Genomic DNA, 25,205 nt, shown 5'->3' with positions numbered 1-25,205 from the left:
AGGAAATATAATAGGTCGTTGCCTGGAGTCGGGACGGTTTAGTGCAAAAAAGATAGCCTGAGGGCAGCGTGGTAAAAAAGACTACAATTCCCAGTGGCTACATTATCTGAGGAGCGCTGCTTTCTGGGAGTTGTAGTATCTAGGAGCTGTGTTTGGATTATCGCGACTAAGGATAGCCTGCGAACATTTCAAACGGAGAGAAGTCGGTTTGAAACGGGCCTCTTTCTATCTCCATAATCGATCGCAAGCTTAAATATATATTTTTTTAAAAATACAAAAAAAAAATATTGAAGAGACGCGACGCCTTTAAAACTATGCCTCACTAATCGACGACTCCTACTCTAGGAATAGGTAGTTGATGTTTATGGGCTGGATCTTGAGGAAGGGCAGCCTCGTGGTGCCTTTGGGCTGAGGCCCAGGCAAAGAAAGCGGAAGCCCTGGGATCGACTGCATCTTTTCTCTGACACGTGCAGCCTCATTTTGAGATCCTTGTTTTTGTAGTCCTGAAAGACCAGAGTGCAGATTGTGTGACTGTTACTCATACGTTTCTCTAGATACGCCATGGCTCAGCTCCAGACACGCTTCTTCACTGACAACAAGAAGTAAGTGAGCGTACTCCCTTTCTCGCCCTTCCTCACTCCCTCCCCTCCCCCGCCCCGGGCCCCCGGAATTCGTTCGTAGGACCTCTTCCATGTGACCTTGTGCATCCCTGGTTGTCTTTGCCGTCAATTTACCTGTTCCCTTTTTGACTGGATTCGTCGCTTCAGCGCGTTTTCTGCGGTGCCTCCGAGGACTTCTCAAGAATCACCCATCGTTCCTGCCTAGCTTCTCAGGCTGTACATAATTTGAATTGTAAGGGTAGAGAGACCTGAGGGTTTCAGGTTTGCTTCCTGATTTAAGTGTATTATGCAACTGAGCAGTGAACAACGGACCAAATCGTTAGAGCCTGGCGGCTAGTGGTGGTGTCTGAAAACATGAACTTCATCTTCTTAAGTAGGTGATAGATGATGTTTTTCCAAACCAGGCTAGAAGGTGGAGCTCCCAATAGGGAGTTGGTAGAACTGATTTTTGCTAAAAGTGTGAAGTCAATTCAGTTATAATTTTGGGTATTTATATACATATATCTACACATATACGTATACATGTTATATATGTGTGTGTATACATATATACACATCCATATGTGTATACGTATATGTATATGAACATTTTACCAATTTTACAAATGGTCCCCAGATACATAGCAATCGTTGAAACCTAATTATATTCTGCTTTGTGGCATATATTACACTTTTAATGTTTCTTTTTGTTTGCCTAGTCTCTTCAACTATATTTTAAGTCTCCTGATGGTAGAGACTGCAGTTATGCTAATTGGATTGATTGAGTCAACAAATGTTTGTCTAGTTTTTCTGGTACTGATGATAAATAATAAATATAAGCTGTATTAACAAGTTAATGTCAGCTAAAAACAAAAAAACTCCCACATCAATTAAGATTACATTTTTTATTCGTTTTTAGTTTTATGAATTGACCTGGTAAATCATACTTACACCTCTTGTACTGTTGCATACAGCGTATATGAATTGTATATGAGTATATATACTGAGTCTAAATAGTTCTAAAGGAAAATGGTGATGCAATAGCATGACTGCTGTATTTTTTCTAATTAAAAGGTTTATGGAGATTATTGTTGATTCACACAAGATTTTAAGAAATACTAGAGCAACTGCAACTCTATTTAAATGGCTGTGATAAATGGATAAATGCCAAACGTGTGTATATGTGTTTGTTTATATATTTAGATTTTCCCAAAAGTTAACAAAATCTAGAAATTAAACTTCTTTCTTCTCCATTATTATTATATAATAATATGTTCTGATCAGTAAAACGAAGAGGGAAAGTAGATTTATTCATGTATATGCATATAATTTGCCATGAAGTGATAGGACCGGATGCCATGCTCTTAGTTTTCTAAGATTTGCCATGATGGCAAATAGAAGGGGAAACAGTGGAAACAATGGCAGACTTTATTTTTTTGGGCTCCAAAATCACTGCAGATAGTGACTGCAGCCATGAAATTAAAAGACACTTACTCCTTGGAAGAAAAGTTATGACCAACCTAGACAGCGTATTAAAAAGCAGAGACATTATTTTGCCAACAAATGTCCGTCTAGTCAAGCCTATGGTTTTCCCATATGGTAGTCGTGTATGGATGTGAGAGTTGGACTATAAAGAAAGCTGAGCACCAAAGAATTGATGCTTTTGAACTGTGGCGTTGGAGAAGACTCTTGAGAGTCCCTTGGACTGCAAGGACATCCAACCAGTCCATCCTAAAGGAAATCAGTCCTGAATATTCATTGGAAGGACTGATGCTGAAGCTGAAACTCCAGTCGTTTGGAGTTTGAAGACTCTGATGCTGGGAAAGATTGAAGGCAGGAGGAGAAGGGGACGACAGAGGATGAGATGGTTGGATGACATCATCGACGGGATGGACATGAGTTTGAGTAAACTCCCAGAATTAGTGATCGATAGGGAGGCCTGGTGTGCTGCAGTCCATGGGGTCACAAAGAGTCGGACACGACTCAGCGACCGAACTGAACTGAACTGATGCATATAATTTACATATGCATGTATGTTCATATATAAGTATGTGAATTATGCTTCTCTTCCCCCACCACCCCTATCTTACTGACCAAAACAGTAACCAAAACTTTGAATTTCTAGGTTTTGTTACCTTTTGAAGAACCTAAATAAGTCCTTACTTTTTTTGACATGATGAGCCCTGTAAGTTCTACCTAAACCTCTTTTACATTCTGCACATATAAAACCGTAATTCAGACGTTATGGAGACTTTTTTGGTTTTGGATTTTGTAACAACGATTAAGATGTAATTCATGTATAGTAGATGTCACACATTTGAAGTGTTCAATTCACTAATTTTGAGTATTTTTGTAGAATTGTGCAACCATCACCACAGAAAATTTTAGAACATTTTTCATGACTCTTTTGCTGTTACCCTTTTCCCCCACCCTTCCAAAATTTTCCAAATACCACCAGCCCAGGGCAGTCACTTATTCAGTTTTTGTCTCTAACATTTCCTATAAATGGAATGATATAACATGTGGTCCTTTGTCACTGGCTTCTTTCACTTAGTATGGTGTTTTGCGAGGCTTGTCCATGTTGTGCTTCATTCCTTTTTACTGCTGAATAATACTCTATTGTACGGGTATACCACATTTTGTTTTCATTCTTCAGTTGATGGACTTCTATGTTGTTTCCACCTTTGGGGCTATTAAGAATAGAGGTAATGTGAACCATTTGTGCACAAGTTTTTGTGTGAACATATGTGTTTATTTCTCTTGGGTATGTACTTAGGAATGGAGTTGCTGAGTCAAGTGATAATTCCATGTTTAACTTTTTGAGGAATTGCCAGATTTTTCCAAAGCAATTGTACCATTTTACATTCCTGCCAGCAATAAATAAGTGTTTCTCCATTTACTCACCAACACTTAAAATCTGTCTTTCTTATTGTAAACATCCTGGTGGGTATGAAGCGATAACTCCTTGTGGTTTGATTTGCATTTCCTTGATGACTAACAGTGCTCAACAACTTTTCATGTGCCTGTTGGTCATTTGTATGTCTTCTCTGGAGAAATACCTATTTTGATCCTTTGCCCATTTTAAAAATAGGGTTGTCTTTATTTTTGAGTTATAAATGTTCTTTATATGTTCCAGATGCATGTTCCTTGTCAGATATATGATTTGCAAGAATTTTCTCCCATTCTCTCGTACAAGAGTTTCTGGTCTGCCTCCTGTTGGTGCCTCTAATCTAGTCACTGCAATGCTGCCCAAGAGAGATCTAACTAAACAAAATTTTGATGATGTTATTTGATTTAGACAGTGGTTCCTCATTGCCTAAGGAAAGAAGTCAAAAGTACTGCACACAGCATCCAAGCCACTCCATGCACATCTCTTTAGCCTTATCCTTGGTCACTGTCTAGAGTAAAATAACACTTTGGAATAGGTTGGTTGGGCAGTTTAATAACTTAGCTTTTTTATTTGTGTATGCTGCTTTTTTGCACCCGTTCTTTCTGTCTTCTCCCATGTCACCCAGGGAAAACTCACTTTTCTATGTGTAGTGTAAGAGTGTTTTTTTTTTATACATCCTTTCAGAGTCTGCTCTCTCATCCTCCTTTTCTTTGGTTGAAATACCCTACTGCTTCCTTGTTCTCTCATTTTATGTATTACTTATGACATTGTTCTTACACAGTTTCCTTGTATTTGTTTACCAGACATAAACCCTTTTCAAGTACAGAGACCACAGGTTAATTCATTTTTTGCTAACCCCATGTAGCAAAATGTCTGGCATGTATTAGATACCCATGTAAATGTTTGTTGAATGAATAAATGCACATTTGTTAAAATATTTGTAGACTTGATTTGATGTATCATTTCCTTTTTGTAGATATGCAGTAGATGATGTTCCCTTCTCCATACCTGCAGCCTCTGAAATTGCTGACCTTAGTAACCTCATCAATAAATTGCTGGAGGCCAAAAATGGTAGGTATATACCATGAAAAGTTAGGAGAGGGCAAAATAACTAACTAAAGTACATCACATTGTTATTTATAGCCCTTTGGGGGCATTATTCTATAATACTGCATGCATTTTATAATGGTAAAATTTATAAATTATAACATATAATTTCCCTCCTACATGATAACTTTGAAAAATGCTTTGAAATAAGTTTTTAGGGAAAAAATTTAGTTTAATCTGCTTTTAAGGCAATATGGAGAGAAGATGGTTGAGATTTAGGAATAAAGATTTTTAGGGTAAAAGTTCTTGATACAGAATATTGGTATAGCATTTCCTATCGTTTTCATCATGGATATAGAGATTCTGATGCATAGTTAGTTTTCTACATTTCAAATATGTCATATATCCTACTTGCTGAAAAACTCTTTCGAACTAGAATAAGAATTATTTTCTCGCAATAGAGACTTTGCAATACTAGTACATGGTTGTTGTTACCCAAGTAAAAGTTGGACACAACTGAGCACGCAAGCAAATATTTGCATAGTTTTCTAAATTGTAGATGAATATTCATTTATCTTTTTGTATAAATCAAATAACTGAGTCATTGCTTTTGAGTTGAAGATGCAAATGATTCAGATTTTTTTTAAAAAAAACTTTATTTTGTAGTAGGGTGTAGCCAGTTAACAATGTTGTGATAGTTGTGGGGAACCGTGAAGAGACTCAGCTGCACGTATACATGTATCCATTCTCCCACAAACTCCCCTCCTATCCAGACTTCCAGGTAACACTGAGCAGAGTTCCATGTGCTGTACAGCATTTCCTTGTTGGTTATCCATTTTAAACATAGCAGTATGTACATGTCCATCCCAAAGTCCCTAACTATCCCTTCCCGCCAGTAAGCATAAGTTCGTTCTCTTAATTCTGTGATGCAGATTTTTAAAAAGTAACAAGACAGAGAGACAGGGAATTCTTTTAAAAAGAGTATAGTTAATAAATCAGATAGAAGGAAGAATTTTTAGCATTTCGTAACTCTAAATGAAGTGATGGATTTAAGAATTGATCATCAGTAGCAACTAAAGCCATTTATTAGGTAAAAGGCTAACAAAGAACATTGTGATGCATGTGAACAGACTGACATCCTCTGAACTCAGAGATAATTTAATATCGTAAAAAGAGTCACAGTGAGGTAGCGTGCTTCATGCCTGTGTGCAAAGACACTTCAGTCGTGTCTAACTCTTTGTGACCCTGTGGACTTAGACTGCCAGACTCCTTTGTCCATGGGATTCTCCAGACAAGAATGCTGGAGTGGGTTGCCATGCCCTCCTCCAAGGGTTCCTCCTAACCCCGGGATCAAACCCATGTCTCTTATGTCTCCTACGTTGGTAGGCAGGTTCTTTACTACTTGCCCCACCTGGGAAGCCCCCAGGTGCTTCCTAATGTGATACAATACTGTGTGTAAATATTTTGCCAAAAGTAAACCCAAAGTCTAATCAGGCATTTAGGTCTGCCTAAGGCAATGGCACCCCACTCCAGTACTCTTGCCTGGAAAATCCCATGGGCGGAAGAGCCTGGTAGGCTGCATGGGGTCGCTAAGAGTCAGACCTAACTGAGCGACTTCACTTTCGCTTTTCACTTTCACTCGTTGGACAAGGAAATGGCAACCCACTCCAGTGTTCTTGCCTGGAGAATCCCAGGGACGGGGCAGCCTAGCGGGCTGCCGTCTATGGGGTCACACAGAGTTGGACACAACTGAAGCGACTTAACAACAGCAGCAGCAGCAATGTACAGGTTGTATGTACATGGTAGAGGAACATGTTAAGGGATACCTTGGAGATATAAACAACCAAAGCCAGAATGTTAGTATTAGACCCAGTTTCTTCACTAAATAAAAGGCAGAGGAAAAGAAGGATGGAGAACTGTAAAGATATTAATCAGATATAATGTGAGGACTTTGGATGCCAATTCTAAAAAAACTCACTGTAAAAAGACACTTACAAAACAAGGAAATGAGAACATTGTCTGGCTTTATGATATTAAGAGAAATAATTTAAAATTTTTAATACTGTGACTTTTTAAAAGTCTTTATATTTTAGAGATACATCGTGAAGCATTTACAGGTGAAATTATATCATTTCTGAGTTTGGGTTTTAAATAAACCAGCAGGAAGAGGAGGGGGAGGAGTATAGGTGATTGTCCATGAGTTGGCAAAAGATGCAAATGAGGATTCATTATGCTATTTCTGCTTTTGTGTACTTTGGGATTTTTCATAAAATACTAAGTTTTTCGTTACTCAAAATGGTTACACTATCCGCAGTGAAAATATTAATACCAACAAAGTATTTCTGTTCTTTAAAATCACGTAATATACTGGAATATGTGGTCCTGTTGTGCCATGGGGACAGTCTAGGGAAACTTGGAGGCCACACTGGGATAATAGGTACCTGTTTGTTTTGGGGTCTCTCATTTATGTCTGCCAATACCACTTCAGGTCCTAATACTGATACTTTTATTACATATTTTCTGTAGAGTTCCACAAACATGTGGAGTTTGATTTCCTCATCAAGGGCCAGTTTCTACGAATGCCCTTGTTCAAACACATGGAACTGGAAAACATCTCATCAGTAAGTTCAAATGTTTACCTGCTCTATTTTACTGAAGGTATTACCAGATAATGTAGGAAAACTCCATTAACCTGAATCTACAGCAACCAAGAGCCTTTTGATTATTTTTTCCTAAAAATTTGAACCTTGGTTTCTATATGTTCAATTTTTAAATCCCCTCTTTTCTTCTAAGAGAAGAAAATTATTCAAAGAATGCAGATAAATGAATATGGAAAGATAACTTCATGTTTGTGAAGTTATCAAGAAACATCAAGCAAATATGTTTACTACTAGTAAAGGTGTATAAAACGATTGTACATATATATAAGCTTGTGGGTGGGGTTTATGTGGTTTTTAGTGATTGCTCTCTTCCTCTAATTGTCAAACTTACCTTATTATTGCTTTTATAATTTAAAATATAATTTATAATTGCTTTTATAATTAAGGGGGCAATTTTTGAAACTGTAGTAACATATACATAAAATTTCTCTTTTAACCATTTTTAAGTGTACAATTAAGTACATTCCCAGTGCTATGCAACCATCACCATTGTCCATTCCTAGAATTTTTTCATCATCTTAAAGAGAAGTTCTGTATCCATTAAATTGTATGTTTTTATGATTTTATAGTTTCTTATATTCTTTTTTTCCACTTTAAGCATAAGTTTCCAAGATCATTAATATTTCTTAATATTACTGTTAGCATACTGTTAGGTCAAATAAAGTTTTTCACTTTCTATATGGCTCCAAAATTTTTTTATTTTGAAGAGGAATTATATGAAGGAGATAAACTGGGGCTCTTTTATTTTCATAATGTACTATTTAAAAACTGCACCACCTGATGGATTTCTGCTTTTTCTCTGTAACTAGGAAGAAGTTGTGGAACTAGAGTACGTGGAGAAGTACACTGCCCCTCAGCCAGAACAGTGCATGTTCCATGATGACTGGATCAGTGCGATCGAAGGGACAGAGGAATGGTATTGCCAGATGAATGTTCTTGTTTTAAATGTAATATGTGAATATTTTTCTCTGATTGCCTGTTCTTTGTGAAAGTAATTTACATATATGTATACACACACACACACACACACATCTCGTCACCATGCCAAAGACCTTTAAATTTAGTATAGTCAAGAAGAAACATACCTATTAATAGGTTTTCTTTCCTGTCTCAAGATGTCATAATGACATTTATCTTCCAAATAGGTTGTTTCTCTTAAGGCATTTATTTGATTATGTTGCTTTTAAGACTAAGACTATAACTTGTTTCATAGAGGGGAAAAAAACCTTTTCTAGCCACAGATCTCCTAACTTACTACCCTGAAGATGCAGGTCATGCTATTTTAGGGCTGAAAAGAGCAGATTGGAATCAGAAGGTGTGAATGGTTTAGAGCAAAACCCTACTGGCCTTACTTGTAGAAAAACACATCAAGAATGGATTGTAGTAGGAGTCTGCATTCAATGAATGTCTCCCCAGAGTTATTACATAGTAATGTTTTTATTGATTTTACTTTTTATTTTAAATGGTTCTACTGGTTTTCTATTTAATGGTTTTCACTGGTTAAACACAAAGGACTATTAGGCTTTTCAAACAATTTGCTTAGCTTCCCTGGGAGCGGTAGTATTTAACAACAATAGTAAAAATGATATTTATGGCTTGTTGATTATATTTTTATTTTTAGGAGGTGAGTAAAAGCCAAATGTAACATCTTCTGATTTATTCTAGTGTATTTTGAAGTCTTAATCTTTATATTAAAGGTTAGAAAATATAATCTTCAAGGTTTGCTTTATCATTGCTCTAGAAATAAAATTGATTTCAGGGTTTGAAAAAGGTGCTTTTTGTATTTCATAGGACTTTTTTTTTTTCTCTTCATAGGATCTTGACTGGTTCTTATGATAAGACTTCTCGGATCTGGTCCTTGGAAGGGAAATCAATAATGACAATTGTGGGACATACAGATGTTGTAAAAGATGTGGCCTGGGTGAAAAAAGGTTAGGACTCTTTGCTTAAACTGAAAGGAATCCTAGATAGGGATTGGAAACAAGCCATTTTCAATGCTTGGGCAGAATTGGGACAAGATAGGAAATGTCTCATGCCTTAGTTATTATGGGGACTCTAAAATACCCAGTGTTGAAGAAAAGACATATTTTTTAAAAATCCATGAGTCAGTAGGAGTGAATCCTAAAATTATGTCTTGTAATATACATTGTCAAGTTAATAGTGTGTTAAATGCGCATCTTTTTTATAGGTTTTTTTTTTTTTTTTGCCTGCACCACATGGCATGCAGGATCTTAGTTCCCTGACCAGGGATCAAACCTGCACCCCCTGCAGTGGAGCTGCAGGGTTTTAACACACTGGACCAGCAAGGAAGTCCCTATAGTAGAATCTTCCCCTTTTACCATAAGCTAGCTTTTTTTCAAAGGTGGCTACATGAGGTCTTTTGCCTTTTTAACATCTTTCTCAACAACCACAAAAAACTTATTTCTTTAGTTTCAGAACACTGTAAAATTTTTGTACTAATTTGTTTCTTGTGTTCTCCTTTCTTAAGACAGTTTGTCTTGCCTGCTACTGAGTGCCTCTATGGATCAGACTATTCTCTTATGGGAGTGGAATGTAGAAAGGAACAAGGTGAAAGCTCTGCACTGCTGCAGGGGCCATGCTGGCAGTGTGGACTCCATCGCTGTGGACAGCACAGGAACCAAAGTAAGTAGTTACTGTGTTAGTAGTACTGTGTGCAGTTAGAATTTGAGATTCTTGTGCGAGTAAGTTCTTTTCTACATAAAGTCACTGTGATTGGCCTACTTTTATAACAGCTGAAGAATATGATTTCAAACCAGAAGTAAATACTCATATAATAAGACATATCAAGAGTCATTCCCTCACTCTAGGTATCTTTGATTTGGAATTTTACATAAACTGCAGAAATTTTAAGAACTCAGGTAAACAAGTAATTTCTTTGTGTAACCGTCTTAAATCACAGTGATTGCCGTTTTCAGTCCTTCAACTACTGATAGTGCTGTCATCAGATGAAAATGTCTAGCGGATCACCTAAGACTTGGCATACGCTAAAGTTGGTGTTAATCGAGGTTGTTTTACAATTATTGCCAATCTACTCTGTATCATGACAGAATGGTAAAAGTTAAAACAAACCATGAGGGCAACACAGTTTTTATTTAAGACGGGTTATAAACTCTTCATCTGGAAATTCTCCAGACCACAATTAAGTATTCTAGATTTAAGACTGTTTCTTCAATAGTTCTTTGCCAGTTAGCACAATAGAGGACATTTCTGCATTCAAAGATTGATGTGTATTCATTCTGAGCCATAATGAAGGTTTACATGTTGTTGAGTCAAACTTTAAGGAATTAACTGTTCCCTGTCTCTTGGCTATAAGAGACAGAAACTCATCCTGAAATTTTTTAGCTTAAAAGATCCAAGGAAGGAGTGATGAATCACATCATGAGCAGGGCAATGATCGTTTTCGAACCAGGGGAGTAGAAGCTTGCATATGGCACATCTCCTCCTTCTCTTGTCTCCCCATATTGACTTCATTTTCTCAACTCAAACTGGTTTCCCTACATGGCAATAAAACCTAGCCTTCAGTATTCCCAAGTTTTACACCCTGTACTGTCTGTCTCTGGGAAACAAATAACTTCAATTGTCTAGAACACAAGTTTTCCCAAAAAAGGCTCTGAAGGAGGAAAAGACTTATTAGCACAGTGTCAGTCAGTTGCCCACCCTGATGTAAGCAACCGTGACCAGGGTACAGGCCCTGTAAGAATGGTAGTTCTTTAAACTGCCATGAGATGGAGGATACAACTTCCCAGAGACTAGGAAGACAAGCAGAAAGATGATGCCATAGTAGGAAGGATTTCATGGCAAAGTAAATGTTTCAAATTAAATAGCAGGGGGGGAAAAAGGCAAATAATATGATGGATTATATTTCATCCTGTTTTTCCCTTCACATATATATTTTTTTTAGTTTTGCAGTGGCTCCTGGGATAAGATGCTAAAGATATGGTCTACAGGTAAATGAAATATTTCTTCTACTTTCACTTATTAGTGGCTTTTTAAGAATTGTCATGTAAAAAAAAACTTTTTTAGCCCATAATTTGCCATAAAAATTGGACCATGGCTTTTGGGTCACAAAGTACTGTATGCATGCTAAGTCGCTTCAGTTGTGTCCGACTCTGCACTCCATGGACTGTAGCCCGCCAGAATCCAAATGGGATTTTCCAGGCAAGAATACTGGAGTGGGTTGTCATGCCCTCCTACAGGGTATCTTCCTGACTCAGGGATCAAACCCAGGTCTCTTACATCTCCTGCATTGGCAGGTGGGTTCTTTACCACTATTGCCACCTGGGAAGCCCAAAACAAAGTACTATAGTAGAGAGAAAAATTAGTGATTTCTGTCTTTCTGCCCCACCACTCCCTTATTTATTGGGCAGTGTCACTGAATCCCTGCAAGTATCAGGAACACGTCTGGTGCAGTGGGACTTAACTGCCTTAGTTCTCAGAGTCCCCTTATTCAGAAACCTGGAAATAACTAACCTTCTGAGTCATATTGATACTTTAGTATTAGAGAAATTTCTTAGTTAAGGTGGCTTAGTTTAAATGATTTTTTTAATACAATTTTACTGAACTTTCTTACTTTGAAAAAATAGATTAGAAGGAACAATTAGAGGAGAAAGGGGGACTCATAGAGGAAGGTTCTTTGATAATAGTAAGAAGACACTTCTAGAAGAAAAGAAGGGGAAAACCCATGTATGTTTTAAAGAATAACAGTACAGAACTATTTATTGCACAGGTTAACAGAATACCTCTGCTAACTTTTGAGGAAATTGCTCTATTACTACTGTACAACTTCCCTCATAGCTCAGTTGGTAAAGAATCTTCCTGCAATGAAGGAAACCCAGGTTCAATTCCTGGGTCAGGAAGATTCCCTGGAGAAGGAAATGGCAACCCACTCTAGTATCCTTGCCCAGAGAGTCCCATGGACAGAGGAGCCTGGCGGGCTACAGTCCATGGTGTTGCAAGAGTCAGACACAACTTGGAGGCTAAAGTGCCATCACCACCCTAAATTCAGTTCACAAAGTAGAGGCAGGGAGTGGAAGATAATCAAGAAAAGCCTAAACAGTTTTAAATAATTATGTGTAAGATGGCAGGAAATATAAACCCATTTTAGTTTTTTTTTTCCCCAAAATTCATTAAAACAAGCAGTTTTGAGGCAGAACATTTATGGAGGAATTTTTCCTCTTGTGAAATACTTTTTGATAGTGCTGGGTAGATGACATATATGTGAATACTTGTTACCCTTAAGATGCTTATAGTCATTCTGGGAAAAGCACATGACATTTATAAACAGTTACAAAACATTAAACTCTATGGTTTGTTTATCTGGGTTTGCTACCTAGCTAAATGGTGGATAACAAAGTTTTTTTTTTTTTTTTTTAAACTATCTATGAAACACTTTTAATTTATTGATAGAAAAGTGAAATAGGTCTTCCCAGGTGGCTCAGTGGTAAAGAATCCACCTGCCAGTGCAGGAGATACATGGGTTCGATCCCTGATCTGGGAAGATTCCCCATGCTGCAGAGCAACTAAGCCCATGCATCACACTATTGAGCCTGTGCTCTGGAGCCCCCAGGAGCTGCAACTCATGAAGCCCGCACACCCTAGAGCCAGCGCACTGCAACCAGAGAGTAGCCTCTGCTTGCTGCAACTGGAGAGAAGCCCATGCAGCAATGAAGACCCAGCATAGCCAAAAATAAATAAATAAAATTAATTTTTTTTAATGCAGTAAAAATAAAAGTGAAACAGTCAAGAAAAATAAAGATGGCTGGAATGTATGTCCTTTTAACGTGTTTATTTACCATATGATTCCCTTTATAATATAAATACACTTTTTGTCAAAACTCTCCTACAACTAAAGTGGTAAGCAACTTTTCATAGATCTGGTAAACTGATGAAGGTCCATAATGATAATCTTTATAAGATACCAAACTGGTTAGATTTTAGGATTTTAGTGTACTTTATTTTTTGCTTTCTCCTTTTGGAAGATTGGTAACCCATGTATTTTTTTAGATAGGATTTTCCATTAACCAAAATAAAGAAAAATATTCATTCCTAACCAGTTGAGATAACATGAAGTATATGCCCAGAAATATAACAATCCTTTGATATTGTTTGTAATTAATATTTACTTTAAATTTTAAACTTATCATATCTACTTCTCTATGATATAGTTCCTACAGATGAAGAAGATGAAATGGAGGAATCCACAAATCGACCAAGAAAGAAACAGAAAACAGAGCAGTTGGGACTAACACGGGTAAGTATTTGTGAGAACTGACGGTACTTTACTGTATTTAGTTTCCTTTTGTCTTGGTACTTCAACCATAATTAGACTTTCTTTCGGTAGATTACTAAATTTTTATTATGAAACTGCTGCATTTTGAGTCACTGAATATAATGGCATTAAGCTAGGCTTTTTATACTGTTCATGGGATTCTCACGGCAAGTATACAGGAGTGGTTTGCCATTCCCTCCTTAAGTGGATCACATTTTGTCACAACTCTCCAGTATGACCTATCTGTCTTGGGTGGCCCTGCACAGCATACCTCATCGCTTTATTCAGGGGATCAGATCTCATAAACAGAGTGCCTGAAGAACTGTGGACAGAAGTTCGTAATATTGTACAGAAGGCAGCAAACAAAACCATCCCAAAGAAAAATGTAAGAAGGCAAAGTGGTTGTGTATAACAGAGGAAAGAAGAGAAGCAAAAAAGCAAGGGAGAAAGGGAAAGTTACACCCAACTAAATGCAGAGTTCCAGAGAACAGCAGAGGCAAGAAGGCCTTTTTCAATGAACAATGCAAAGAAATAGAGGAAAACAACAGAAGGGGAACAATTAGAGATACCTTCAAGAAAACTGGAAATATCAAAGTAACATTTCATCCGAAGATGGGCATGGTAAAGACCTAACAGAAGCATAAGGGATCAAGAAGAGATGACAAGAACACACAGAAGAACTGTACAAAAAAGATCTTAATAACCCTGATAACCACGATGGTGTGGTCACTCACCTAGAGCCAGCTACTCTAGAGTGTGAAGTCAAGTGGGCCTTAGGAAGCACTACTGCCAATAAAGCTAGTGCAAGTGATGGAATTCCAGCAGAGCTATTTAAAATCCTAAAAGATGATGCTATAAAAGTGCTGCACTCAGTATGTCAGGAAATTTGGAAAACCCAGCAATGGCCACAGGACTGGAATAGGTCAATCCTCCTCCCAATTCCCAAGAAAGGCAATACTAAAGAATGTTCAAACTATTGTAAAATTGCACTCATCTCCCATGCTACTAGTAAGATTATACTCAAAATCCTTCAAGCTAGGCTTCAGCAGTACGTGAACGGAGAGTTTCCAGATGTTCAAGCTGGGTTTAGAAAAGGCAGAGGAACCTCAGAGATCAAATTGCCAACATTTGCTGGATCATTGAGAAAGCAAGGGAATTCCAGAAAAATATCTACCTCTGTTTCATAAACTACACTAAAGCCTCTGACTGTGGATCACAATAAACTGTGGGAAATTCTTAAAGAGATGGGAACAGACCATCTTACCTGTCTCCTGAGAAACCTGTATGTGGGTCAAGAAGTAACAGATTCTTGTATGGAACAAATGACTGGTTCAGGATTGAGAAAGGAGTACAACAAAACTGTTTATTGTTACCCTGTTTATTTAACTTACATGCAGAGCACATCGTGCAAAATGCCAGGCTGGATGAGTTTTAAGCTGGAATCAAGATTACTGAGAGAAATATCAACAACCTCAGATATGCGGATGATACGATTCTAATGGCAGAAAGCAAAGAGGAACTAAAGAGCCTCTTGATGAGGGTAAAGGAAGAGACTAAAAAAGCCAGCTTAAAACTCAGTATTAAAAAACTGAGATCATGGCATCCAGTCCCATCAGTTCATGGCAAACAGAAGGGGAAAATGTGGAAGCAGTGACAGATTTTCTCTTCTTGAGCTCACTGCAGATGGTGCCTGTAGCCGTGAAATTAGAAGATGGTTGCTTCTTGGCAGGAAAGCTATGACAAACGTAGACAGTGTGTTAAAAAGCAAAGATATCACGTTGCCGATAAGGGTCTGTATAAGGCTATGGTCTTTCCAGTAGTCATATACTAACATGAGAGCTGAACCATTAGGAAGGTTGAAGAATTGATGCTTTCGAACTGTGGTGCTAGAGAAGACTCTTGAGAGTCCTGTGGACAGCAAGGAGATCAAACCAGTCAATCTTAAATCAACCCTGAATACTCATTGGAAGGACTGGTGCTGAAGCCGAATTTCCAATACTTTGGCCACCTGATGCAAACAGCCAACTCATTGGAAAAAACCCTGATGCTAGGAAAGATTGAAGGCAGAAGGAGAAGATGGCAACAGAGAATGAGATAGCTGGATGGCATTACCGATTCAATGGACATGAACTTGGGCAAGCTCCGGGAGATGGTGAGGGACAGGGATACCTGCCGTGCTGTAGTCCATGGGGTGTAAAGAGTTGGACACCACTTGGCAACTAAACAACAACAATAAGCTAGGCTTACAGATTGGTAGGTTATTTAGCTATTTTATTTGATCTCATGGTGAATTTTAAAGTAAGATCTTTTAATTGTTAGAGCTTGCACAAAGTTAAGTATCTCATTACCTAACTGTTTAATGATAATGTTTCACAGACATAAAAAACAAAATTATGGTTACCAAAAGGGAAAAGGTGATGGCTGGGGGGGACACGTTAGGAGTTTAGGATTAGCCGATACCGACTACTATATATAACAACAAGGTCTTAACTGTATAGGACAGGAAACTATATTCAATATCTTGTAATAAACTATAATGGAAAAGAATCCGAAAAAGAATATGTAACTGAATCACTTTGTTATATACCAGAAACTAACAAACATTATAAATCAACTATACTTCAATTTAAAAAGTAGTAATAATATTAACGTTTCATACATCGAAGATGTAATTCTAGTACATCTCCTAAATCACTAGAAATCAAGAGTTCTGAAGTTTTTATTCTATCATTTCACTAGTATAGCCAATTAAATTACACTCAGAAAGTTCATTCATATTTGCTCTGTTCCTTTAGAAGGATATTTATTATGATCTGACCTGAATTAATATACTTAATGAGAGGAACAATACTGAGTCAGATGTAGGAAATCAAATTTTTTTCTTTCATTATCTCACAGCTTTAATTGATATGCAGTGAATTAGGTACACATTTGCACCTTAATTCTTATAGTCACCAATAAAAAGATAGCTTATAAAGCTGTTGAAAATGAGGAATAAAGTATGATCACAAATGATTCATCAAACTCAGGTAAACTGCAATAAGTAGTAGCACTTACTGTTTTCAATTGGAAGTAGTGATTTACAATGTATACATTTAAACACAGACTGCTGAATTGCAAGTGGAATGATTCGCAACTCAGCTTCCTTATCATTTTTCTCATAGGACAAATTAAAACTATAAATGCCTTATCAATTGGATAATGTGCCAGTGCCAATTTATTGATGCATATACCTAATCAACCTTTAAAGAATATATCTTGAGTAGAAAAAGACTTCTTGAATTATCAAAATTCTTTACTCATAAGGTAGCTTCTTAAAAATCTTTATATTAATTAAAAGTTGGCATACATATAGTGAAGTATGCAGCTCAATGAATTTTTAGTTGTGTATACGCAAGTAATCACTATCCAAAGCAAAACATCAAGAATTACCAACACCTCCTAGAAGACTCTCTCTAGGCTCCCTTGAAATCAGTAGCCTCCTGAAAGTGATCATTCTTCTGACTTACATCACTTAGAGTTTTATACTGGGAGAAGGCAATGGCATCCCACTCCAGTACTCTTGCCTGGAAAATCCCATGGATGGAGGAGCCTGGTGGGCTGCAGTCCATGGGGTCGCTAAGAGTCGGACACGACTGAGCGACTTCACTTTCACTTTTCACTTTCATGCCCTGGAGAAGGAAATGGCAACCCACTCCGTGTTTTTGCCTGGAGAATCCCAGGGATGCGGGAGCCTGGTGGGCTGCCGTCTATGGGGTCGCACAGAGTCGGACACGACTGAAGTGACTTAGCAGTAGCAGTTTTATACTTCATGTATATGGGCATACCTCATTTTTATTGCACTTTGCAGATAATATGTTTTTTATAAATTAAAGCTTTGTGGCAATTATGTATCAAGCAGGTTTGTTGGTATATTTCCAACAGCATTCATTCACTTCGTGTCTGTGTCACACTTTGATATCAATAAATCTCACAATATCTCAGACATTTTTTAAAAAATTAATGTATTTATTTTTTGGCTGCACCAAACAGCATGTGAGACCCTAGCTCCCCGACCAGGGATCCAATCTGCAACCCCTGCATTGGAAGCGCAGCATCTTAACCACTGGTTGTTCAGTCACTCAGTCATACCTGACTCTTTGCGACCTCATGGACTGCAGCATGCCAGGCTTTCCTGTCCTCCACTCTCCTTAACCACTGGACCACATGAGAAATCCTCAGACTTTTAAATTATTATTATTATTGTGATCTGTGATCTTTATTATAGAATTTTATTTATTTATTTATGATTACCCTGGGTCTTTGTTGCTGATCAGGCTTTCTCTAGTTGCGACGAGCAGAGGGCTACTCTTTATTGTGTCTGCAGGGTCTTCTCCTGTTGTGGAGTACAGGCTGTAGGTGAACAGGCTTCAGTAGTTGCAGCACGCAGGCTCAGTAGTTGTGGCGCACGGGCTTAGCTGCTCTGCAGCATGTGGAATCTTCCCGGATTAGGGATCAAACCCATGTCTTCTGCATTGGCAGGCAAATTGCTATGCACTGCATCACCAGGGAAGTCCTGATCAGTGGTCTTTGACGTTACCATTGTAATGGCTTTGGGCTGCCATGAACCATGCCTCTGTAAGACAGTGAACTTAATCAGTAAATGTGTATGTCCTGACTGCTCCACTGACAAGCCGCTGCCCCATTTGTCTCCCTCCTTGGGCCTCCCTATTCCTGAGATTCAACAATATTGAAATCAGGCCAGTTAAAAACCCCATAGTGGACTCTAGGTGTTGAAGGGAAAGGCAGTGTCTCATGTCTCACATTTTAAATCAAAAGCTGGAAATGATTAAGCTTAGTGAAGAACGCATGTCAGAAGCTAAGACAGACCAAAAAGCTAGGACTCTTGTAACAGTTAGCCAAATTGTGAATGCAGAGAAAAGGTAGAAGAGCTATTTGAAGTGAAAATCAGAAATAATAGGAAAAGTTGGGTTATGAAGACTAAAGTAAAACAAATTTCAAAAACAGTTATCTTCTCTCTAGATTTCTTTCTAGTATTTGACTTCTCTTAACACAAATAACACTCTCAATGAGTTCATTTAATGGCCATTTGTTTCATATTAATACATTAACATACGATAAGGTTTTTTCCACATTTTCTCTCAAAATGGCTTTTCTCCAGTATTATTCTACTAAATAGTAGAATAATAATAATAGACCTGGGCTCAGTCCCTGGGTTGGGAAGATCCCTTGGAGAAGGGAAAGGCTACCTACTCCAGTATTCTGGCCTGGAGAATTCCATGGACTGTATAGGCCACAGGGTTGCAGGGTTGGACACAACTGAGTCACTTTCATTTTCATTCTACTAAAGTTTGTTTGCAGTTAACAGTGCCAAAGTTGACTTTTCTACCTTTTTTTTTTTTTCCCTACCTCTTTTTTAAAAAATGTACATCCTTGGTGGCTCAGCGGTGAAGAATCTGCCTGCCAATGCAGGAGACACAAGTTCAGTCCCTGGGTCAGGAAGATCCCCTGGTGAAGAAAATGGCAATCCATTTCAGTATTCTTGCCTGAGAAATCCCATAGATGGAGGAGCCTGGCAGGCTATAGTCCGTGAGTTCACAGAGTCAGATACAACTTAGCAACTAAACAACAAAAACAAGAAAATTCACTCTTTTTGGTGTATAGCTTTTGAGTTTTGGTAAATACATATAGTATGTAACTAATACATATTCAAAATATGGAACAGTTTGCCATCCCCTAAAACTCACGTTGCCCATTTGTAGTCAACCTTTTCTATTTATATACTCTTAACAACTACTATCTAATCTTCATTCCTAGAATTTTTCTAGAATATCATATAAGTAGGATCACACAGTAGCCTTTGGCATCAAGGTTTTTTTTTTTCCCACATAATATATTTGAGGGAAAAAACAAAGATTCATCCAAGTTATTGGGTATATCATGGTTTGTGCTGTGCCTCGTCGCTCAGTAGTGTCCAACTCTTTGCAACCCCATGGACTGTAGCCCGCCAGGCTACTCTGTCCATAGGGATTCTCTAGGCAAGAATACTGGAGCAGGTTGCCATGCTGTCCTCCAGGAGATCTTCCCAGCTGAGGGATCAAACCCAAGTCTCCCACACTGCAGGCAGATTCTTTACTGTCTGAGCCACCGGGGAAGCCCCCATATCATGGTTTATTCCTTTTAAATTCTGAGTAGCATTCTATTGTGTGGATATATTGTACAACAGTTGGTTTAATCATTCACCAGTTGAAGGATATTTGGGTTGTTTCTGGTTTGACAGTTATGAATAAAACTGCTAGAAACACTTGTGGGCAGTTTTTTGTATGAACCTAAGTTTTCATTTTTCTTGAAAAGTCTTCATTTTTCAATTCCAATTCCATACCTAGGAATGTAATTGCTTATTCATTTAAGTCTACCCATTATTTTACATGTCATTTCCTATCCTGGAACCTCTGATTATCTCTGTTACCTTTTGTTTTGGATCACAACAGAGGCTGCTCTGTTCCTCACTTCTCTATCAGGTTCCTTTACTACTTCCAGGAAAATTTTAGAACTGGAAAAGAGATGTTAGGGATCATTTGGTACAGGAGGTGGCAAATAACAGCCCAGTAGGAGCTCTCACTCTGGCCTATTTTTGTGCTATAAAGAGCTGAGGGATTTTTACATTTTTAATAGGCTTTAAAAACAAAGAGGAATATGCAAAAGAGACTGTATGTGGCCTGGAAAGGCTAAAAAATTTTTCTTTCTGGACCTTTATCAAAAAACTTTGCTGATGTCTAATCTGGTGTAATTCCCTTAACATGTAAGGAAGTGAAATGTAACAAGAGTTTAAAAAGTAGATAGACTATCCCTCATTTCAGAGCTCTTTCCCTCTTTCTTTTACATTTTCCTTGTCTTTAATACAGATACCTTACCTAGTTTGAGGATTTTAATTTGAGAGGGATGTTAGAGATTTTGGAGTTTTAATAAATGAACCAGGGACATTATTTAAAGATTGGATGCTGAAGAAATGAGGTGGTGAGAATAACTTACTGAAATTAATTAACCTGGAAGAGTCATGTAGAAAATGGCAGCACGTTAACTCAAACCTACATCTTTCTGCTCCCAGGGCTTTTTCTCCTAGCTTCTACATGTGACATGTTTGTCAACTGAGAAAATTTAGTGTCAATATTCCTGAAAATGAAAAGTAGAGCAGATGGGGTAGTAACAGAATCTTGTGGAAAGACTACAAATTTTGGAGTAATATTTGGGTTCAAACTCAAATCTGCCATCTTTAAGCAGCATGACCTTGGGCAAGTTATCTTTCTCAACTGAAGTGTCTCTTAGAGGGTCGCTGTAAAGATGAAATAGGGCAGGACAGGAGGGCTAAAGCACCTGACAGAATATCTGCCATATGGGTTTCAGAAGTAATAACTACTATGATTGTTCTGATTACTCTGAACTGAAAATGCTTTCCCTTTTGGGTGTCTTTTCATTTCTAGACTCCCATTGTGACCCTCTCTGGCCACAAGGAAGCAATTTCCTCAGTTCTATGGTCAGATGCTGAAGAAATCTGCAGTGCGTCTTGGGACCACACAATTAAAGTATGGGATGTTGAGTCTGGCAGTCTAAAGTCAACTTTGGTAAGACTTACAAATTCAGTGCTCTCTGATTGAGCTTTTTAAAAAAAAAAAAAATTACTTATTTTAACTTTGAGCTTTAAATTCAGTGCTTCTCTGATAGAGCTTTTTAAAAAAAAAAATTACTTATTTTAACTTTGAGCTTTTAAGTGGTAAACTTCTCAGAGATGATCACTTTTAGCCTACTCTGGTTACATGGTCTTTCCTTTTTTTTTCCCTTCCCAGACAGGAAATAAAGTGTTTAATTGTATCTCCTATTCTCCACTTTGTAAACGTTTAGCATCTGGAAGTACAGATAGGCATATCAGACTGTGGGATCCCAGAACTAAAGGTGAGTTATATAAATCTCCAGAGGAAAACATGGATGAATAACATCAATTTCTCTTCTCTCTAGAGCTGTGTATGAAAGATAATTTTCTACAAATTTGATGTGGGGGGTGGGGGAGGTGTTCTGCCTACTTCTCTTTTCTAAAATTTAATAATCGTTATCTGTTTTGTTCAGATGGTTCTTTGGTGTCGCTGTCCCTAACCTCACATACAGGTTGGGTAACATCAGTAAAGTGGTCGCCTACCCATGAACAGCAGCTCATTTCTGGTTCTTTAGATAACATGGTTAAGCTGTGGGATACCAGAAGGTAATTCCTGTTTATGATTAATAAAAGATGTATATCAATTGCCTGTTGAATACAAAGAAAATGAACACTGAAATGACTATCCAAAAGCAGAATGGTGAAAAAAATGTTCTTGGTCATATGCCCTGAAATGATACATAATTGGTATCAAAAAGGAAGGCCAGGATCAAAGGAATTTTCTCAGTATGTTACCTTTTGCATTCTGGGTGAATTTGTGATAGTTTATCTTTTGCCAAAAAATAACATACACAAGTTTATGAAATCCATCTTTCTCACCTCGTTATATAAAATAGCAAAAAAGAATCCTGAGCCTTAATATAAATATGACACAGAATTGGAAGGCAAGTGGCCTAAATGAATGAAACTGATCAAATTGGAAATTATGTTAATAGGAAATTAAATAAAAATATATACTTTTTAAAGATAAAAATTTAAAAATTCCTTTCTTTAGTTAGGGCTATAATAATAATATATGCAAAGGGCCTCCAAGAGAATGTATATATAATTTATTTACATATTTCTACAAGTAGAATGGAGAAGCAGTAACCAAACCCATAATCTGTTAATGATACAGGAGGAGATAGTCAAGAATATACTCAGAATTTTAAGATTAAGTGGTTATTGGGACAAGGATGGCAAACTGAAATTTTCAGAAGAGTATAAGTGATTATGCACATATATTTGTTTAATACTATGAAATGCATATAACACGTTAATATTTTCATCTTTAGTTGTAAGGCTCCTCTCTATGATCTGGCTGCTCATGAAGACAAAGTTCTGAGTGTAGACTGGACAGACTCAGGGGTAAGAATTTATCAGTTATCTGATAGAGAGGAAACTACATTATTAGCATAAATTTGTTGTGTTCACATAGTTATCTGATATTTACAATTCTGTATTCTAAGTTAATACTCATAAAACCTCATCATTTAAAGAAGAAAAAAGTATCCTTTACTATTAGGAGTAGAAGAATTTGAATATTTTGAAGCAGTTTTTTCCTCAAGAGTATTTTTAATAAAATTTTTAAGTCCATAAACTTGCTGCTTCAGACTAATTGTGTCAAAGTATTTCCTACTTAGAAAAATATTACATAATATGGCTATATTATAAAATGTACTTAAAGAATTACAATTTAGTTATTTTACTGCCTAAGAACTCTTTCTAAATATAGGTCCTAGGGCTATTTGAAAAATCTGTAATACCCACTTATCTATAAACAATGTGCTGTTCTTTACAAACTTGATTTTCTTAAATAGGTAAAACTATATTACCCTTCAAAATTCGTTTTATTACATTCCTTAGCAAATGCTTCATAGAAAGTATGATAGCATATTATGCCTCAGCCAAATTAAAATCATCGCTTTTAAAGTTTTAATATACTGTGTATATATATGTGTGTATGTGTGTGTGTGCTTTAGTAGTGAAATTTGATGCAGTTGGCCCATCTGAGTATTAACTGTCAATGCAAGTTAATTGCTCATCTGTAATTCTTTCTGTAATCAGAATATCTACTGATAGTTTAATTAGGTTTAGCTATCATATGAAATAATTGTATTTACTTCTGTGTTTGTTTTTTCCCCTCTTGCTTTATGCAGTTACTTCTGAGTGGAGGAGCAGACAATAAATTGTATTCCTACAGATATTCACCTACGACTTCCCATGTGGGGGCGTGAAAGTGAAAGATAAATTTGCCTACAGAGATTCCTTCTATAAATAAAATCAATAGAGAATACTCAGCTAACACCAATACAGATACAGGAAGCAGTGTTTTAGATTAAAGTTAATATACTGTTTCACCCTTGATGATAATTATCACTGTCTTTTTACTTTGTATTTATTATACAACAGTTGTGTTTATTAAATATAAAACATATCCTGCATTCTCTACCTTATGAAAACCTTTGAAATTAAACTGAGTTTTTAATTTCTTTTCTAAAGGTATTGGTTTGAATTACGATTTGCTTTTGAAGTCCTATAAAAGTATGTATTAAAAGTTCAGTAATTGTTCAGATTTTTATTTCTGAGGGAGAAACTTCACTTTTTAAAGTTAGCATTTAAAAAAAAGCACCTAAAAAGTAATCAATTTTAACTGAAAAAATCAGAAATACGATCTGTGTTTGGTAAAAATGTGATTCTGTAACTGTAATAATGTTCTTTGTAAGTATTCATTAAAACATGTAGATGTTGCCAGTTATTAAGAACTTGTTGAAATATTTTAAGTGAAGTACTTTGTTTTAAAGATAAGTCAGGGCAGTTCCCTAGCGATCCAGTGGTTAGGACACCATGCTTGCAATGCTGGGGGCCAGGGCTCTGTCCCTGATTGGAGAACTAAGATCCCACAAGTTGCATAACGTGGCCAAAAATATAATAAATAAAAGATTTAAAAAATACATAAAGACAAGTCAGAATCCTTTAGAAATAGCATACAGATTCCATGGTAACCAGGAATCTCTCTCCCATACTTATATTTGTGTATAGATAAGAGTTCTTCAGACAAAACCTTTCAGTAAGCTTTAGGTTAAAAACAGTCTAAAATTTTTGTATCATTAGCACTTATCTAAATCCATTTATTATATGCCAGATATTTAAATGTCTTAAAATGTGACTTTAATGGATTGGTATTTCTCAAGCAGAGCACCTCTGCCTCTAATAAACAGGAAATCAGTTTGGTCTCATCATTAGACTCTAATGCTATGTCTCTCATATGAGGTTTCCTATTACAGAGGTCTAGGAAACAACCAGAGTAACCTGGCTGCAACTGAGAGCCAGACTGACAGTGGATTAAACCATGTGAATGATTAGTCCTCTACAAGTTCAGAGGCAGTCCAGTACTGTTAAAGTGGTTTTGTTCCACACTCCTTAGGGACCTGCACTCCCTCTTGACCCTGTGTTTCAAAGGACAACGATGAATTTATATTCGTGTTCTGGATGGTTCTGAATGAACCTTAAGAACAGAGTTACAGAAAATATTTTTCTTAATTCACCCCATCTGTTCTGCTCACACGTAGTATGCATAACCTAGGTGGTTAAAGTAAAGGTAAAGGGCTTCCCTGGTGGCTCAGACAGTAAAGAATCTATCTGCAATGCAGGAAGCCTGGCTTCGATGCCTGGGTTGGGAAGATCCCCTGGAGGAGGGAATGGCAACCCACTCCAGTATGTTTGCCTGGAGAATCCCATGGACAGTTAAGCCTGATGGACTCCATGGGGTCGCCAAGAGTGGGACACTGAGTGAGCAACTAACACAGACACAAAGAGGCCTATTTACTAGATGAAGGACAAAGAAGGAAGTGGCAACAAGTCCTGTTTCCAAGCCTATTCTTAATGATGGTGCCAGTGCAGGATACATTCATGGTTTAGGTATTCTCCTTTGCGGTGGATGTAGTATCAGTGGCCAAGTCTCTTAGAGAAAGACTGATTGATCTTTACCAAACCTCTTATGTAACTCAAGTGGTTAGATCTTACTCTCCAA

The 25,205-nt window shown here is 37.2% G+C and overlaps 1 protein-coding gene across 1 annotated transcript; it reads left to right on the top strand.

The window, feature by feature from the left end:
• Positions 1 to 169: 169 nt before the first annotated feature.
• On the top strand, positions 170 to 23,734 carry WDR12 (WD repeat domain 12). Its single transcript, NM_001075907.1, has 13 exons — positions 170 to 602; positions 4,466 to 4,560; positions 7,063 to 7,157; positions 8,006 to 8,112; positions 9,012 to 9,127; positions 9,685 to 9,839; positions 11,119 to 11,164; positions 13,382 to 13,467; positions 20,967 to 21,107; positions 21,330 to 21,435; positions 21,607 to 21,739; positions 22,468 to 22,540; positions 23,332 to 23,734. The coding sequence occupies exons 1-13, from the start codon at positions 562 to 564 to the stop codon at positions 23,407 to 23,409; spliced, it is 1,272 nt and encodes a 423-aa protein (NP_001069375.1). The 5' UTR covers positions 170 to 561; the 3' UTR covers positions 23,410 to 23,734.
• Positions 23,735 to 25,205: the final 1,471 nt, after the last annotated feature.

This window comes from Bos taurus, chromosome 2, assembly GCF_002263795.3.
Source record: "Bos taurus isolate L1 Dominette 01449 registration number 42190680 breed Hereford chromosome 2, ARS-UCD2.0, whole genome shotgun sequence".
NCBI classification, from domain to species: Eukaryota; Metazoa; Chordata; class Mammalia; order Artiodactyla; family Bovidae; genus Bos; species Bos taurus.
This window is presented reverse-complemented; position numbering and strand designations above follow the sequence as displayed.